Below are 18,617 nucleotides of genomic sequence, written 5' to 3' on the forward strand. Positions count from 1 at the left end.
TATTTTTGTAAGTAGATTGCAGATCCTTCTGCAAATTGCTCTTTTTTCTATCAGTCCTTTTAATTAAAAAACTGAAAATTATATTATGTCTACCAGAAGTTCTATCTGTTTTTTAATTAGAAAAATAACATGTTTTCAATCCATCTATCAATATTCACCTAACATTACATGAATCGCCACAACTAATTCCCACTTATCTACTTGCTTGACGAAAAGAAAAACAATTAGTGCAGTAAACTAAGCGTCGATTAAAAAATGCAGAGAGCAGCTTTTGTTTCTACAGAATGATCGCCGATATACGGTAACAATGATTTTTAAGGTGTTGCTCAAGGTGTTCCATGAAACTGGCTCAGGGGATCCGGAATTTTTCGCGGTCTTGCCGCTCGTAAACTTTGCCTTAAGGTGTCTTTTTTTTTCTCTAGGAGAGCTTGAACGTACGAACCCTTTGTGCCTTTTACGGTTGCGCCATCATCTGCGGAATCTTGTAAACGTTTGAACAACCGCCGAAGAAGTACCCGTACGTCATGTATGGACTCGTTGTATGTATGACTCGTTCCACGCACGACACTTCGGGAACAAGTTCTGTAAACTGGATAAATTCGCTCGCCATTTAAAGATAGTCTAATGCGACGGCACCGCAGCTTTAAAAAGTCAATTCTATTTGAAACCATCGAATTGAAAACCATCGCATATTAATACGCGACGAAACGTCGACGCGACACATTCGGGACATTTAACCCTTTGCTGTCCGAGCCATTTTCACTGGAAATCCAAAATATTTTTCCAGACTTATAGTATTTTCATTTTTTATAACCTGGAGCATTTTATACATTATAAAATTTTTTAAATATTAGTAAATTTGATAAAGATTATTTTGAAACGTGGCAAGATAATTTTTAAAGGCGCCTCAGAGTCGCCACGCGTCCGCGAAGGGTTAACAATAAGTTCGGGTCTCCTTTTAAGAGTGGTCCTGCGATACTTTGCTTCGGGAAACTTTTTACTCTGCAACATGGCACGGCCGCGCGTCGGTCGCCAGCGGAGCCGAACGAGCTCCACGGTCGGTCGAGATGATCGCAGACCACTGCTATCTGCTCCAGTTTCGGTTCGAAGACGTCGATCGATGGCTGCGTATTTTCCCAGGCTCCGAGGCCTTCTTCCCGTCCGGAAATTCCTTCGTGGAAGCCGAGCTGGCGCGATCGAGTGTAGTGTTCGTTACGGATACTCAAACAATGGGGTTCGATACAATTAGCGGGCGAGCCGCTAACGAGCCGCGTCGTACATTGTCCGACAATGTACGAACGAACGCGGAAACGAAACAGGCCGGACCTATTACGCGTAGCTGTGTGCCCGCGTCCGATGTAAATTACAGTCATTAAACTTGGCGCGGTTAACGAGCCGCTGTTGGTAGATTCGCGATCGGCCGCCTAATATCGCGCGAGCGTTTCACGCTTGTCCGTCGTGGCGTCCTCATCGAAAAGACCACCGAGACCTTCCGCGCTCTCGCGCCCCCTCCCGCGTGCAGGAAACACCGACGCGATCGTAAATTCTTGCTAATTGTACCGGCGTTGAATGATTTCTTAGTCGAAACGATCTTTTTGTCTGCTCCTCGATTCCCCTCGATTCCCTTCGATTCGTCTCTAATCGAGACAGAGAACCGGGTTTCCGGCGAACGCAATTTTATCCGGCTGACAAGGTGGTTGGCTCGTTTGTTTATTGTTACACGGGCAGGTATGCGAAGGGTCGTTAAGGGCTCGGATAATTATTGGCGAGACGTTTAAATGGTCGCTCGATCGGTTTGATTGCTTCGAATCTGAGGACTTGAATCGGCCGACTTTGTCGATCGCGACGACTTCTAGACGTGCGTTGGATACGGGAGAAGAGAGTCTCCGGTATCGTAACCAATGTTTCTGATTTCATTTCATAACGAGATATAGTTATGACGTAAATTCAGATTGCTTGCGATGCTTTGGAGAAATTTATAAGAATATTATTTTTTTCATAGTTAAACGTTGGATTTAATAGAACACTCGTAGCTGGCGTAGCGAGCTTGACGCGAGCGGTGCGTTTTGTCATTAAGCGTTCGAGCATGAAACTATAAATAACAAGCCGGTGAACGTCATCGGGAGCAAGCCGCTGCGAGGAGAAAATGTATTGCATGACGTTAAGTCTAAATGCAAACATGAAATTGTCGACATCTCGCTATAATCTTCAACGAAGAAATTGGGACGTCCATGGTGACAGCGAAAGTATTGTAATATAATAGAGCCGACGTATATGGAGTTATCGTACCAGCCACATAACGATTTCGCACGTCAATGTAATACGTTACATCACGTTTCACTTGTATCAATATTGTTTAATAACTCTGCTACAAACATCGCATGAATTAGTAATAAACAGTCGTTTGATTTTATTCCTTTTGGCAGTTCTTTTAAAACCATAATGCCCACGTTTCTATGAAATCATTGCTCGTACTAGTTTCAACAATTATTCCTTTTCTATTATCGATGCGATTAAGTAATTACGTAACAAAGAACGTTTTCTATAATCCCTTTTCATCGTTTCCATAAATCGCGATGCACGCTACTTTTTTCCTGAAAGGTATTTAAAAAATTCTTGTTATTATTACACATGCGCATATACAGAGGTATCGTTTAAATATAATAAAAATCGGAAGAGAGTCGCCGAGTGCGCGTCGATGAATCGCTCGACAGACGCGCAAGCGGTTTTAATGGAAAATGTATGCGACCGACCAGGAAATCGCCTGAATTATGGATTATGGGTGGCTGGGAAGAACCGGCCGCGCACGCAAACGAGGAAGTTCGAACGGAAAAAAGAAATTCGAAAGAGTTGTTGAACAACTTTCGCAAGATATATACATTATATACGCGTCGGATATGTAGGTCGTGATCGAGAGGCATCATCGGTAAGATCGTCTCGAAATGCGGCGGTATCCGACGGAGAATGTCCCGAGACACGCATCCGTGCAACTTTCAATCATTCTGTGCCACGTCGATGCTGAATTTTCTTAGGTGGAGTTTCTCGAGCCTCGTAACACATTTTTAAACGCGTTATAACGCGACCGTTTTATCTGCGTACAGTTACTCGATGAAGAAACATGCAAGCAAAATATAAACGTGGGCGAGACTTACGGATGAATGTGGTTTTGCATTAAAATAGTAGATTAAAACAAAGTCGACGGTATTTGGGACAAGCATAAATGGAATAACGAACGCGAGTGGAGATACGACTAGTTGAACGTGTTCGTGAAATGATTTTTGCAGCACAACCTGCTCCACAGCTAATATTTATAATTTATGCATAATCGCGGACGCAATTGGTTCGATGAAATGTAATAATATTTACGTATTTGCCGTAATTCATATTACAAGTAGAGCCAAGTAAGTTTTTAAATGGTTATTCAGTTGATAAATCACGAATATCACATCCTTCGATATTAATTATTATTTACTTTGAAAACATGTAATCTGCATTTTGTTCTACAGTATATTCTTGATAATTTTATTGTAAAGGTATTATGTAATTCTGAAAAGTAAGTAGATTTTTTAAGATAGGAGACATTCTTCTTCAATTAATTGAATTATGCATTATTTTTCATGATGCGCTATAGTGAATGCTATTATATTTATGTTTCAACAGCATTCGCAAAACTACGAACACCTACGATAGATGCCTGTTCGAACCTTTTCACCGTTATTCGTTCACCAAGGGTCAGATCGCGATCATAAACTCGTCGCGAACATTACGCTGACCGATCCGGATACTATTACTTTCCTCTGGATCCTATGAATTGCAAAGACCGAAACAATCGAATAAATAAAAGTCGTTGCTAGAGAGACGTCTCGCTGATGGAAATTATTTATTTTTTCACACATTCACAATTTTTATTTTTTTTATGAAACTATTGTTTCTATATTATATACAGAAATGTATTGAGAAATTTAAATTGTCAAATTTACTATTATACTAAAAAAGAATTTATTCCTTGGAGGTCGCAGAGAAATACAATTTTTGTTATTCCTTTTACGATCGACATGGTACTATAGTTTGCGGATGTAGTTTAACATCCATCGGATGCTTACCTGTAACAAGTAACAATCATAGACGACAAGTATACATCACAGATAACTATGTCAGTTAATCACAAGCTGCGAGTAGACATTACACGCTGATAGTCAACCGATTTAACCCTTATCTAGGAAACTAAAGTTTTTACGGTTGTTTGGCAACCGGGGTACCCGGATACCCAACCTAACGTCATTTGCAAATTTGAACTCTGTAGCAATCTTTATCAACGTATAAATTTTTCCGAAATTCATCATGTTTCTCTCCGATAACAGGAAACGATATTCCAAATAACTGAAAATAAAAAGCATGCCCGAAACGTAATTTAACGATTTGATTCTTGAATGTCAATCGACAACGTACATACACGCTTTAAATAACGGTGAGTGATGTGAAAAAAAAAATAATTATCATATATATGTACGTAAATTAGAGGAAGAACTGTGTCCTCCAACATTACAAACCTGTTTTTTTGAATTTTAATGTTGTGAGGCGTCTTTCATCGAAACTGAAGAATCGATAAAAATCTTGGGACTCGAAAAAAATCGGTATTCTTAATGATGTTTATTATTTGATATTATCACAGATCGAAAGGCAATTTTACCAAGTTTTCCGAAATTAACTCTGCTCGTTTGGGTGTAACAATATTACCACCGGTAGACGAATGAAAATCTCGAACATTATTGAGAATCGAGTCCTCTCGGGAATCTCGAATATTCTCGGGGGAATCCCGACTCTCTCGGGAATCCCATAAGTTTCGGGATCCCGATCGATCGTAAGAAATATTCCCGCGTCTCGCATACCTCTAGCAATTATCGCTAAAAAAAGAAAATAAATATATCATTCAACTCTATTATAAAAAATGACTCACAATTCCGGAGACTACGATCTACCTTATACGGGCAGCTGGATACGTCGATTGTATAATAACAAGCGATATAAACAGGTTTTCAGACACGGTTGCTCAAAGCTTTTTGAATAAATTTACTTCTCAAGGCCTGCATACGCGTATAAAAAATACCAAAAGAATGTAAATCTGGCCAGCTAAGAGTTAAAAAATTAAAAAGAAGAAAAGGGGACGAACCGTGGCTGAATCTCGCGCGAATCGTTCGATTCGCCGGGCGATCAGAAGGAAAGCAGGAAACGATGACCGCCTACCGACAGAGTGTGACCGCTCGAGGCAATCGCTTCTCTATAGAGCTCCACCGTGCGGAGATGAAAGTTTCTGCAGTTCTGCAAGGCGTTACGAGCAATTAGAGCGCAAGATCGTCCCGAGAGGAGTGGGCTACGCGTTACAACAACCGCGTTCCTTCGAGCGGTTCGCTTTCCCAAGTTCTGGGTCACCGGGTCTCTTCTTTGCCGGCTCGAGCCGAAACAGGAGTAAGAGGTCGTCAATCCGGTCTTATATGCTCAGGATCGTGTCTGCCGATCGAACCAACCGTTCTGCACTTCTTTCCCATCCGCGCGCGCTTACCTTTCGGCCGCTTGACATCGATTCGCGCGCGCGCTCCGACGGCGAGACGACTCGAGGCGTTTCACCGCCTTGATTTCGTCTCTTCGGGACAAATTTTCTGCTTCGAACGTGAATCGTGAAGCAAAGAGATTTCGATTTAGATTCTTATAGGAATTTCTTCCAACCACTTGTCATTTTTGTCATTCTAGAAGTAATGAAACTAAAGGTTCCTGCTAAAGCAATACGGTCAAAAGAATTATTTCACGTAGGTCACTTTAAAAGCAATTTAGGATCTTAGAATTGTATAACGAGAGCATTGCGAACAGCAAATAAACTTAGTCCAAAAATCGATTTCTTTGGCAATTCATTGAGCCAATTTACAAAGGCAGCAACTCTAGCCATTAAAACACACCCTCTGCAATTAATTCATGACACACTCTTGTATTATGATTTATAATTTATATTATTCGAATGTATTCCGGACTATGTATATATACAACCCCTATGTAACACAAAAGGGTCTTACTGGCCCGTTAATAAAGAATAATAATAATAATAATAATAATTTTTACAGTTAACAAAATTCGGCTGATCCTGTAAAAATGAATTAAGTGAAATAAAAAATATTACCGAATTACCACGTCTTCCGAAATATTGGAATAAAAATTGCTATAGCTGGTACTCTAGAATCGTCAACTATAATCGGTAACAAGTTCGATTCCTCGAGATTCAAATGAGATTTTCATTGTCCTCGAACATAATAAGGGTTCCCGACACCATCGAACGTTGTCTTCCCAGTGAAAGCGCACCGGGCGATTTTGGAAAGTTGCGTAACACAACTTTCACGCCTTACCTGTTACGCATACAGGATACCACTCCAGTTCCCATTGGTTCCAACACACTCCCACTCTTAACACAGTGGAATCGTTCGCCAATTTTGTTGAAAAGGGTCGAGTCAAACTGTTGTTGCCGGCACGCGCAATGCCACGATTTTAAGAAAGGCGATGTTCTCGTTTGATCGCTTTAAACGATTTGATACTGCAACAAAAATTCGTCATCGATAATCGATGCATGAGATAGGGGGAAACGTAATTATCGCATAGACGGCTATTGTCAACGGCCTAACGATTTTCTCCTCGTTCCTCGGCGCTCGTACTGTTGCTCGATCACTCGTCGTTCCCCCCGTTCTCCCTCTCAACCGGAACAATGAATCCCTTTGCCTTTTTTTTCGATTTCTGCCATTTTGAATTCGCGAGCCGCGTAAATACAACTTCCGTCGCCGTTATGGAAATCCCTTCTGCGCGCTTTGCATGTTTGTCGCTCGTCCGGCCACGCCTGATTAGCATTGAACGAGAACAATACGGAAGTCGGTGGCCTCCACTTTGGCGTTTCTGTTGTTTGCAATTCGTTCCTTTCAATTGACGACTCGTTGCGACTCTTTCCTCCCGCTTGTCACTTTTTCGTTCCGTGTTACCAATTTCCGCGCAATCGTTCCGTGGAACTTTTACCGACCGATACGTACGTAATCCTATAATCGATGCGCGCGACGTAATCGACGGATCTTATGCAGCTATGACAACAATTGATCGATGAAACATAGTTCGAAACAGTGAAAAGATCGAAATAAAGCAATCGCGAATATTGATCTATTAATTCCGACTTTTGGAAATTATGCAAGGAAGGAAAATCGAGGCAGACAATTTTTATTTCGCTAATCGATATGCACGTGGTAATAAATATTATAATGAATTATGTAATGCAATGTTCTTTTTTTCCTTATTTGCCAATGCATCATCGGGTACTTGGAACCCAAGGAACGCTTGCTCGTCATTATTTCCATGAATCATTTTTTCCGATCATTGCACGTCCCCCGTTAAAAGAGCGCGAGCGTCGTCGACCTTCGAGGTAAGTGTATCGCGGGAAAGGTTCCGCAGATTCGATTACGCGCAACGTTATTCCGATCGTGATGATGAATAATCAACGATCGGCTCTGTGTACGATGGATTTTTACAGCCTCGATGGTTCGTGTTCCACAGTCATGAATGACGCGAATGAACCGTGGACGCCCACGCCGTGCATCGTTCTGGCAAACATGCTACGGAACGTATCTCTAAGCTGAATCCGTATCTGTATCGGTCACGAAACTTCCCGTCACGATTAAGGTCGAACCATTCCGCCGCGACGATCGAAGCTAGGGGTCAGCCACCGTCTATCCGCTTGGCCTGGCTTAATTTTAATTAAATATTCGCACGCGTCTCGATACAATAATCTTTCGCGCGCCAACGGTATCCTGAGAATTTTGTCTTCTATTGTTTCTCTGTATCGACGCACGATTAATGCGCGTTTACGCATTATTCTCGCAACATGCGTGAAACGATTAAACCATTGTGATTCGCCAAAATGGTGGCGCGCTGGAAATAAACTTTTCAATTAATAAATATTTGCTCGGTCGTAACGAGTATTCGATTAAATACTATCTTTTATATTCTGGTAATTTATAGTGATCAATTCTTAATTTATTCTTATATTTATAATAAATTCTTATATTTCATGCGATTTTTATTATAATGTTTATTTCAATAATCCCTCGAGTCAGATTCAGAACCCAGAGAAAAGCGGAACAATAAAACGAATAGTTGAGAATTTATTTTGTTTCTCAATAGCAATCGACGCATTATAAAGCTATGTGGACTCGGGTCACACACAGCTGCCAGCAACTAGTGCCGTTAGCCTAAGCTTATCCCTAAACAGGGAGACTTGTGTGCATCGATCCCGCGTCGCTTGCCTGCGCGCCCTGCAAGCGGTGAACTCATGTTAGGTAATGCTATCGTATAAACGATACCACCATCTAGATCTCATTAGCTTTTTATGGTATTCCCCCAAACTAGGAATGCAACGTTAATGAACAAAACTATGAACACGTATGAATAATTTCCATGCGCTTTCAATACTTTCTCTATTATTTATCTAAACGATTGTTAGCACAATTACTTGTTAAAATTCTATCATTTCGACGCAAGGATCTTTGTGTATGTACCAAAGTTTCGTGATTAGGTTTCAAGAGAAACGAGGAGTTTGCAAATAGAATAAAGAAATTTAAATTGAAGTTAAAGAAGTGCATCAAATGAATTCGTCCACTCGATACAGTTCCCTCGCGGAGCGCAAGTGTACCGTTCCATCTAGAAAACCAGAAGCACAATGCCCACATAAATATGAAAGGAGTCTCAGCGATGATTCCACGAAAGTGTGGCTCGATTACAAACGATCGTTACGAGGCTTCCACAATATTGTATCGAGTTTCAATTGTCTAACAGGTGTACCAGACAATCGCTGTTGAAAATTGCGCGTTGCTAATCGGTTCTGTCGACTCGATCCGATAGAAACGATGCCCGAGACACGTTTCCCTAATGTTCCATATTCGCGGGCAGCCATGGCACAGGGGCCCCCCGGACTAGAAGACTGGCGTTCTTCCAACGATTTCATCGAACGGTTAATTCAATTCCGTTAATTATCGCAACGTTGTTGTAACAACGGCTGCCTAACGTTGCTTCGAGGGTCACGGGGTGTCTTATTATAGCAACGGCACGAGATAACCGATCGCATCGACAACTTATCAAGATCGAGACGGTCCTGCGCGCTCGAAACCCGGCTCCTCGTAACGAGCAGATCGCCTCTTACGAACTTGTAATTAGGCGGGTTTCGAGTTGCACGAAACTCGGAATATCGACGGATGCCCTCTGACCATCGCGAGGGAATACACGGAGAGTGTTTTATGATTTAATTAGAGGCTTGGCCGGTACTCTTTCTTTTTTTTCATTTTACGCGATCACGAGGTGAATCCCTACCGATCTGCTTTCTCCTTCATTACGTCCGCGACCACCGTCGATTGAAGATTAACACTTTCTCTCGCGTCGGGGCACGTGAATATCGCGGATTTCACATATTTTTCATAACCCCGACATAATGCGTGTTGTATTTTATGGATCTCCGAGAGTACATCGTCTGCTCGACGATGGGATCCGAGTAATTTTATTTTGATTTATATCGTAACCGGTTTAAGAGGTAATTGCATTTGTAGATTTATAGATCACTAAAAAGAAATTTTAGTACGAATCGTGCATACCTATATATTTATGATACTTGAACACTTTACCGACCGGTCATTTAATCGTAAACTTTTCTCTGACACCGGCTCTATTTCGGCTTAGATCTTCGCGCGAATTATATTATATTATATTATATATCGCTTATGAAAATGGTAAATCAAACCAATATTTTGTCATATGTAAGATGATAATTGTCTTTGGTCTTGGATTGCATTACATCACTTTTTGCATTTTCTCAGAAGGAACAGATTTGCGCGAACGAAAAGCGCTGGTTTCGTAAACTAAGTTATGGGATGCTCGGCAAAGTGCAACAACTATCATTTCTACCATTTAGTAGAATTATGAGAGCATCGGAGATCGATGTAGAAAGTACTAATTGCGAGCACCTGCGCTGAATTTTTAAATTAAACGACGTTCACCAGGAAGAATTTGAATCGTCTCGTAATTTACTCGAATGCCTTTCTCCTCTTAAGGAAAATACACACACTTCTTCGTGATATGCGCATCCATTAAACGCTGAGGAATCAGAGATTTTTATACCTCGGACAGCTGACTTGAAAATCTGAACATCTCACCTTCTGTATTAAAAGTATTTTTTTTATAATTGAAACAAGGACTCTACTTCGAACTATGCTATATCAATAATTACATTTATCATTACCACCACTAGTCACTACGATGCTAATTGCAATTTCGTTTTTCCTGTTTCAGAAGCACTCCAAACAGATTCTAGTCCAAGTGGAACTGTCCATTATCCAAACGGACATCGTCTATTCGCAGTGAAGGTACGCATATCACTGTCAACATATCGCTGTCTTATCTCGATGCGATAGCTTCTCATTGTTTCATTTACATGAAAAGCGAATCGAAAATGTACACTTCATTTCCCGTTTGCGAGCGACTTTTTATAACAAATTACTATAACTATTAGAATATGTAACTACGGTTTCGTACAACAGCGACGATATTTCCGAGTTTTTTCTCTATCTTTTATCTGGACTATTCTCACGAGTATAGCATGTTTCGATAAAAGAAAAGATGCGTCATAACGTAAGAATTCATTTTATACAGAAAGAAAAAGTGATGAATTTCGAAGAGAATTGTGCATCGAGAAACATCGGCACACATGGTTAAACTTTACGTATAAAGTAGTCCGGTTGCTGAACAACTATAAAAAGTTTGGTTGACCAGATAAGGGTTATATCGAACGTCGGTAAAACGCGACCGGGCGGGTTGCAAAAATGCCGAAAGCTTCGGGCCGCGAGTGTAATCGGGTCTGGAGATCTGCGGTACAAGTTTTAGATCGAGTTACCGTGTATACATATATAAGTTCCCGATCTTGATACCGGGCTCATGCGCAGAGCGTTCCCAAGAAAATCGAGGCCATTCCTGGTTGCCTGGGCCGTGTTTGCTGGAGAACAAACAAACGCTTCCCGAACCTTGAAGCACCGAGCGCAAGCATCTGTCCGTTTGACTGACCGACCGACATTTTCTCCGGCGAGCCTTGCCACGTATTCCACGGATACTATGGGGACCATGGGACTATGGAACTATGGGACCATGGGGCCCAAGTATCTTATCAAGGCACGCAGCATCTGTTTCGCTATTTCCGAGAGTCGTCGGGGCTGCGTATACAATCCGCGCATTACACGTCCGTGGAATTCTAGTTTCAATTGTTTATACTCGTAACAAATAAAGGAGAGTTTTATAGGCATGCGGAACAATTTTTGAACGTTACGAGCAATTGTCAGTAACGAAGTAAGTTAAGAAGGTAAAGTGCACCGTATGATATCAATTAAATATTATTATTATTATTATGTATCGATTAAAAAATATAGTATATTGGAAATATGTATAATATTTTCATAGCGAAGAAGTGGATTTCCTTTTATTTCTGCAAAAGATTTGAAATTTTCCATTTCCGAACAGAGACTTTAATTTAGTTCTGGCATCAACGATGTACGAAGAATCGTTAACACGGCTCCCATCAGTTGCTTAATTCATCTTGACTTGTATGTTCGACTTTCATGTATTCGCAACGTTTATGAAGTTTCTTGTTCCGAATACAAATTTGCCGTTGCGTATATGCAACGATCTGCTGACACGGTGCACTCACATAATAATGTTGTAGCATGTAAAACGAAGCACTTGGGCAACGTTTCCATGAACAACTAAACGTACCCGCGCGCTACATCGATTGTATGCACGGCCTCGAACCTCGATGCGAATCCAAGATTGTGATAGTTCCGAGGATCCATTTAAAGGTGCCGGGTAAAATCGGTAACGATGCGGCAATCGTCCGTGAAAAGTTCGCTCGTCTGCTGCATTCTTTTAACGCGCGGAAATGTAATTTAAACGCGGTTGAATCCTGATGAATGGTGACGAGGAACTGAAGCGTCTCTCGCGGTAAATAGAGCAGACAATCTTCGGAGAAAGAAACGTTTGGACCCGTTCGGCTTCAGCGTGAACACGGCTCGTCGTTATTGCGGAAACAATTTCCATTAACCTTCTTTCTTCCCTACTGTAACCGTATTACCAAATGTGCATAACGTATCGCGCCGGGTGGTGTATAATCACCGTCTTAACGAAGACGCTACATAAAAACAAGGCAAAGATAAAATTGTTGAGATCTGCAATTAGAATTCTTTGTACAATATTTCTGGTCGTCGCGTACATATAATTACTATGTATCTTCTTAAAGTTCGTTTTTAATGTAAAGGACTGATTCGAGGCTCATGGTTCCCAATCCTATGGTTCCTACGAGTTCACCTATGTTAAAAAGAAAACTGTTTTTGGTACCCTGTACATTTCGAACGGTGCAAAATCGAACTAAAATAATTACGAATAATAATTAACAAATAATTAACAAAATCGTGTAAGAAAAGGAAGGAAAATGTCGGACACGGGTCAAGGCTGGAGATACTAAGATGCAACGGGAATGGGAACGCGGCGAAACAACCGAGGAAATCACGGTTTAGCGATCGTGAGATACCGAATGGTTAAGAGCCATTGAAGAATTGAAGCAAAACGCTGTGACGAGGCAGGATGGGGCCGACAAGACCCCATGGGACTCCGTTGGACCGCAAGACGGGCAACCAACCGCGGCGATCGCGGTCAACGGAAAAAGAGTGAAAACCGAGGCCCAATTGTCCGAGTCATTGTCCGTTATCAAGCGACCTTCTTCGAGGTCCACCCGTTACATATGTTACGCGCGCACCTGAGGAACGGTAAAACGTGGATCCGAGTCACCGTCGGCGGCGTCGCCGTCCAGCCACCGTGCGCGACGAAAGAAAGAACGAGGACAATTGCCAGCCTACCGAATCACCGGGGAACGAACGAGTACACGGAATATCAATCTCCATCGAACGCGTTAATGAATTTTAACTGTCCGCACAATCTCGGTCAATTACGGTACGAGCTGCCGGTCGAGACATCCCTTCAGTTGCTAGCCGGTCACTCGAGACTGCACATTTCTTGTCTCCATTAACAGTTTTCCGTGTTTTACTAGACCGAAGAAAGGACGCTTGTGTATTAGACAGAGAACTCGCCTACTAGACACTTGGGACCTCTTCCTCGAATAGACGAAGCAAACGCCGATTTATTTAGCGCTTTCTTTTTGTATTAATTAAAAATAATCACTGTTAGAGTCGCGCTCATAAACGAATTTATATTTAGGAAGGGGCTAGTTTGTGACTCGAAAAACTTGTAAGATACGTCTCGAGATGAATTATACTTATCAATCGCATCGTAATCAATCTATGTTCGGAGTAATGTTCACGGTCGGGGTCTTCGAGCGAGTAATGGTTAGGCTAAAAGCCGGTAATCCACTTCGCGGTTTCACGCATCGTGGCCACCGTGACGTTTCGATCGCGTTACGGCGAATCCCGGCGCTTTTTGCCGCCGAAGATGCTGGCTCGCATGCGCTGCTTTTTCCTAGCAACTTTGTACAAAATTGATACCGCGGTGGTTACAGTTAATTGATGCAAGAAAACTGATTCCATCGGAGCACCGGTGAAAATCGCATAATTCGCGGTAATCAGAATCACGCTCGAGGTGTTCATTAATGGGGTAACCGTAACTGTATGAAAAAAAGAAGAAGCGGTTAATTACATCGGACGCCGTTTAGGAAGTAGACTGTAGAAGAAGCTTCTTGAACGGTAATTTCGAGGTTATGTTGTCACCGTATGCGGCGCGTCCTGCCGTTGTCATATCGATCGAATCCTTCAGCGATAGTAAGAAAACCTGATCGAATGAAACGTGATGGGTGATAAATAAAAGAAGAAACAATTAGAAAAAGACGAAGAATGACACTAAGAAAAAGACGAAGAGTATTAGATGAATTAAAGGCAATATTTCAGAAAAATTTTAAAATATGTTCCCATGAAGTTATTTCTATGAAACTTAGCTTAAATGAAAGCTGAAAGCGTCTACTTTAAGACAGGGTAAATTATAATACAATATAATAACGAGACCGTTTCAGAAAATTAAAAATAGTCGACCTCTGACATCTAGGAAAAAACAGGAAAATTACGGGAAATAAAGCGATATTTCAGAAAAATTTTAAAATATGTTCCCATGAAGTTATTTCTATGAAACTTAGCTTAAATAAAAGCTGAAAGCGTCTACTTTAAGACAGGGTAAATTATAATACAATATAATAACGAGACCATTTCGGAAAATTAAAAATAGTCGACCTCTGACATCTAGGAAAAAACAGGAAAATTACGGGAAATAAAGCGGTATTTCAGAAAAATTTTAAAATATGTTCCCGTAAAGCTATTTCCATGAAACTTAGCTTAAATAAAAGCTAAATCATCTACTTTAAGACAGGGTAGATTGTTCCCTACCAAACGAGCACCTCTTACGTTTCTACAGTACATTTAATACTAACCCAGTCGTAACCCGGTTCATTTACGACCCACATGTAAAAAACAATTACGCGAGCAATCGTAGTCAATTAAGGAGAATCTTGTGTTAAATGTGCAAAACATCGCGAGCCTGAACGGTTTCTCAGACGAGGGAACCCAGTTTTCCTCCTTTGTATCCTTTAATGTTCCGCCACGAGGTAACTGCGAGAATAAAAAGAAAAAGAGAAGCAGCTCGGATCGAAAACGGTCTACCGCGCGGTATAAAGAGCCAAGGATGCGATACGAGGTTGGGCGAAGAGAATCAGCTGCCACGAACGTTCGTCCATGAAACGATCCCACGAAAGTGTATATTTTTCCATCGAACCCTCGTGGAATATGTAGAATACCGGCGGATGTTTATTGGAGGATTCGAGTATCATTCGCAACGAGCATGGATCCCGTGGTTGCTTTTACGGTTATCAGGAGGCGAGTGCCGCAACATGGCAGGCATCCTCTCCAACGTTCGGCATTAGATAGATAACCGCGAAGCAAATTACGTCGCGATCCTTTAATACCGTGGGTAGCAGGCGAAAGGACGAAGAGGCAGAGTCCAGGTCCGCGAAGGAATTCGACGAAGAAAGACGGTAGGAAGAGGGCGGGAGAATCCGTAATCGAGGAGGAAGCGTGCAAACGCGTGTAGTAATAATACAATAATGTAACGTACTTGCGGTGTAATGGCCAAGCCTCGGAGACGTGGACAGGAAGAAGAAGAAGAAGAGGAGGAGGAGGAGGAGGAGGAGGAGCAGGAGGAGGAAGGTCGGTTGGATTCCGTCGAACACTCTGCCGCTCGTGTTCCATGCGATAACCACTTAACGCGTGCGTTTGAAATATTCGCCGAGCTTTAATAATACGTGTGAAAGTCGAGGAAAAGAGATTTCCTCGGGAAAGAAACCGACCGAACGTCTTGGAAAAGACAGAATATTTTCAATGCTTTCTCGAGCATCCGATGAAACTCTTTCTGCATTAGGCTGCCCTGTAACACGAGTTTCTACGACGCGAATATCTATAGTGCGCGCGTCCCTCTCCAACATTTCACGACCATCGTTCTAACCCCTTGCGGACGGCGGCGCTCGACGGACGATTATGAAAAATATGAATATTTTAATTATTATACACTTGTATCGCGTTGAGAAAGTAAGCTGATACTTGCATATCGAGTTTTAAAAGACTCAGACTGTCGTAATGGCAATGAAGTTGTAATTTTATTATTTTATTATTTTATTAGATATAATTGGATATTATTAGAGTATCTCTTGATTTCAGTACAAAGAGCCGGAAGTGCTGGACATAGACGCATTAAACAACACGAAAAGAGCAGGCAAGAACGTTCTGTTCTTCAACCGTGTGCCAAAGGTGGGTTCGCAGACGTTTATGGAGTTGCTGCGGAGACTGTCGATGAGGAATGGCTTCTCGTTTAATAGAGATCGAGTGCAGAGAGTCGAGACGATACGTCTTGCACCCATTGAACAGGTATTGGAATGCAAGTAAATCGATAAACATTTTAAGACACTCGGTTCCATTCTTATACGAATTCGAAATTCAATTTACAAAACAATTGCACTTTAACGCGACGCGTGTTCATTAAAAACTGTTCAGATCGCTATCTTTCTCCGAGTCATTTAATAGAAACAATATCACTTATGCTTATATTATATTTGTATAAATTACTAATTGCAAATAAAGTTATTATAAAATCATAGTCGAATATACCTACATATTAAATATTATCATAGATAATGTATTATTATATTGTTTGATAATTATTTAAATATGAAACGAACCGCAGAGCGTAGCCAAAGACTTCTGTGTAGTACCGCCTCGCCAACACTTTGCGAAACAGAAACAAAATAAATAAACGTGCGATATTATGGTACCTGTATCGTTGCAAACTAAACTGCTTTCGCTGTTTAGCTCCAGCTCGCCACAATGGTCAGCAGTTACTCGGAACCATCTGTATACATAAAGCACGTGTGCTTCACCAACTTCACCGAGTAAGTTCCCTGAAATTGGACGTAGCTTGTTAAATCCGAATTCCACTTGCCTTTTCTATCTATCGGGTGGTCCAATAACTATTGGAAACCATTTCCGATCTCTTCTTAACAATTTCAACGCTGAACTAAGAAACGTTACCGAACATTTGTGCTAACAATTATTTGAAATGTATCAATGTATCCGAAAAAATCAACTTTTCAAAAATGCTTGCAGAAATGTTTTTACTTGGATAGTTTGATATATGAAATTACAAAATCCATTGTGTTCGAGAAATCCAGGAATCTCACCTCTTTCACGGAATCTCTTTTAACATGAGATGAAATATGAATTAATATTTATAAAAAAAAAACTCGTTACTTTTGTTTCCTTCAAAGAAATACATTTATAGTAAATATTCATTAATTTACGTTATTGAAAGTGTAATCGAGCGTATATTTACATTAGAAATGTAATTTCTAGAAAAAGGGTAACGAAACGTAATCGAGTAACCCGGAACAATATTCTAGTTTGAAGCCCCGGCGGCGCGTCTGATCCCCGGCGTTGTTTTTCTTTTTGTTCAGATTCAACCTTCCGCAGCCAATTTACATCAATATAGTCCGAGATCCTGTCGAGAGAGTGATATCCTGGTACTATTACGTGCGAGCACCTTGGTATTACGTCGAGAGAAAGCAAATATTTCCAGACCTGCCTCTGCCGGATCCCAATTGGTTGAAGAAGGATTTCGAGTCCTGTGTACTTAAGGCGGACCGTGAATGCAGATATCTGGAGGGCGAGATCCACGAGGGGATCGGCGATCACCGCAGACAAACCCTCTTCTTCTGCGGGCACAGCGAAAGGTGCACGTAGGTATCTTCCAAATCGAACTTCCTCTACACCTTCGCCACACGATATTACCGTCTGTCAATAGAATAGTATAAAACTGTAACATTAAATCGTCAATTTAAAATAATTATTTACGTAATACTCTTTTCGTTAGATGTCTGAAATGAAAGAACTGATCTCTTAAACCAATTTATAGTAGAAATCATCTACTTCTAATGAATCTAATTATATATGTATATACTTAAGTTCAATCTTATTCTTTAATACCACAAATAAGTCCAATAATATGAACTTTAATTTTTTTCTCAACTATCATTTTATTCATTATTTCAACAATTATCTGTTACTTTAATTATTTACCACCTAATCAAAATATAAAATTAAAATTAAATTTTAATTATAATTACCCTATATATTCCAACTCAAAAATTAAAAAATTTAATGTTTTAAATTAAAAAATTTAATGTCGAAATGTTTGCGACGTAATTCCTTGAAAATTTATCAGGTTGATCGTAACCTTGAGGGGTACCGATGACGTTCGATGAAATAATTTGGTTTTCACAAGACTCGTTGATAGTTTCGGTCAAAAATCGATGTAGTATACAAACTAATTATTTGTTCTCTCTTTTCCTCAGCCCGTTCAACACTGTCGGCGCCCTGGAACGAGCGAAAATGGCGGTGGAGAAACATTATGCGGTGGTTGGTGTACTCGAAGACTTGAACACCACTCTCTCAGTATTGGAAAATTATGTACCGCGATTCTTTCGTGGCGCCACTGACGTTTATTACGGTAATTCTTCTTGTTCCGCGCAATCTCCATTTGTGGTTGCATCTGCAACTGTTTATCCGAAGAAATTAGGGTAACGACAAGAAGACAGCGTACCCCGGTGCATATCTAATTGAACAATCTGTAGATGCTGTTACAATGTACAACTTTATCTGTTTAAAATGTGAATAGTTTCATAACGAACGGTATGGAAAAACAATAACAAAAAATTCACACGCAATCGGAGAATGAGGAATTCCTGAGATTATTTGAAGTAAGCTTTTTCCTTAGCACAAGTAGAATTCACAGCTTAGTAATACAATGAACCCGAGGAATCTCTCATTTCCAATTGCGAGTAACTTTTGGAGCATCCTGTATAGAAAGAAACTTGTAAAATACGTAAAATTGTCGGAAAGCATTTAACGCGTATCTCCTGCAGCTACCTGTTTGCAAGATCTGTTAAGTGAAAAATAGAGAACTAAATC

At 40.8% G+C, this 18,617-nt stretch overlaps 1 protein-coding gene across 2 annotated transcripts in view; it reads left to right on the forward strand.

Moving 5' to 3' along the window:
• The window catches only part of Pip (heparan sulfate 2-O-sulfotransferase pipe), a 50,557-nt gene that overhangs the window by 30,824 nt on the left and 1,116 nt on the right, over positions 1-18,617 (forward strand). For both annotated transcript variants that reach the window (XM_078193961.1, XM_078193952.1), the window contains exons 3-7: positions 10,357-10,430; positions 15,816-16,022; positions 16,464-16,543; positions 17,105-17,386; positions 18,002-18,156. In XM_078193961.1, the coding sequence (XP_078050087.1) occupies positions 10,357-10,430; positions 15,816-16,022; positions 16,464-16,543; positions 17,105-17,386; positions 18,002-18,156 (798 nt within the window). The remainder of the gene's footprint in view (positions 1-10,356; positions 10,431-15,815; positions 16,023-16,463; positions 16,544-17,104; positions 17,387-18,001; positions 18,157-18,617) is intronic.

Source organism: Augochlora pura, chromosome 2 (assembly GCF_028453695.1).
Source record: "Augochlora pura isolate Apur16 chromosome 2, APUR_v2.2.1, whole genome shotgun sequence".
NCBI classification, from domain to species: Eukaryota; Metazoa; Arthropoda; class Insecta; order Hymenoptera; family Halictidae; genus Augochlora; species Augochlora pura.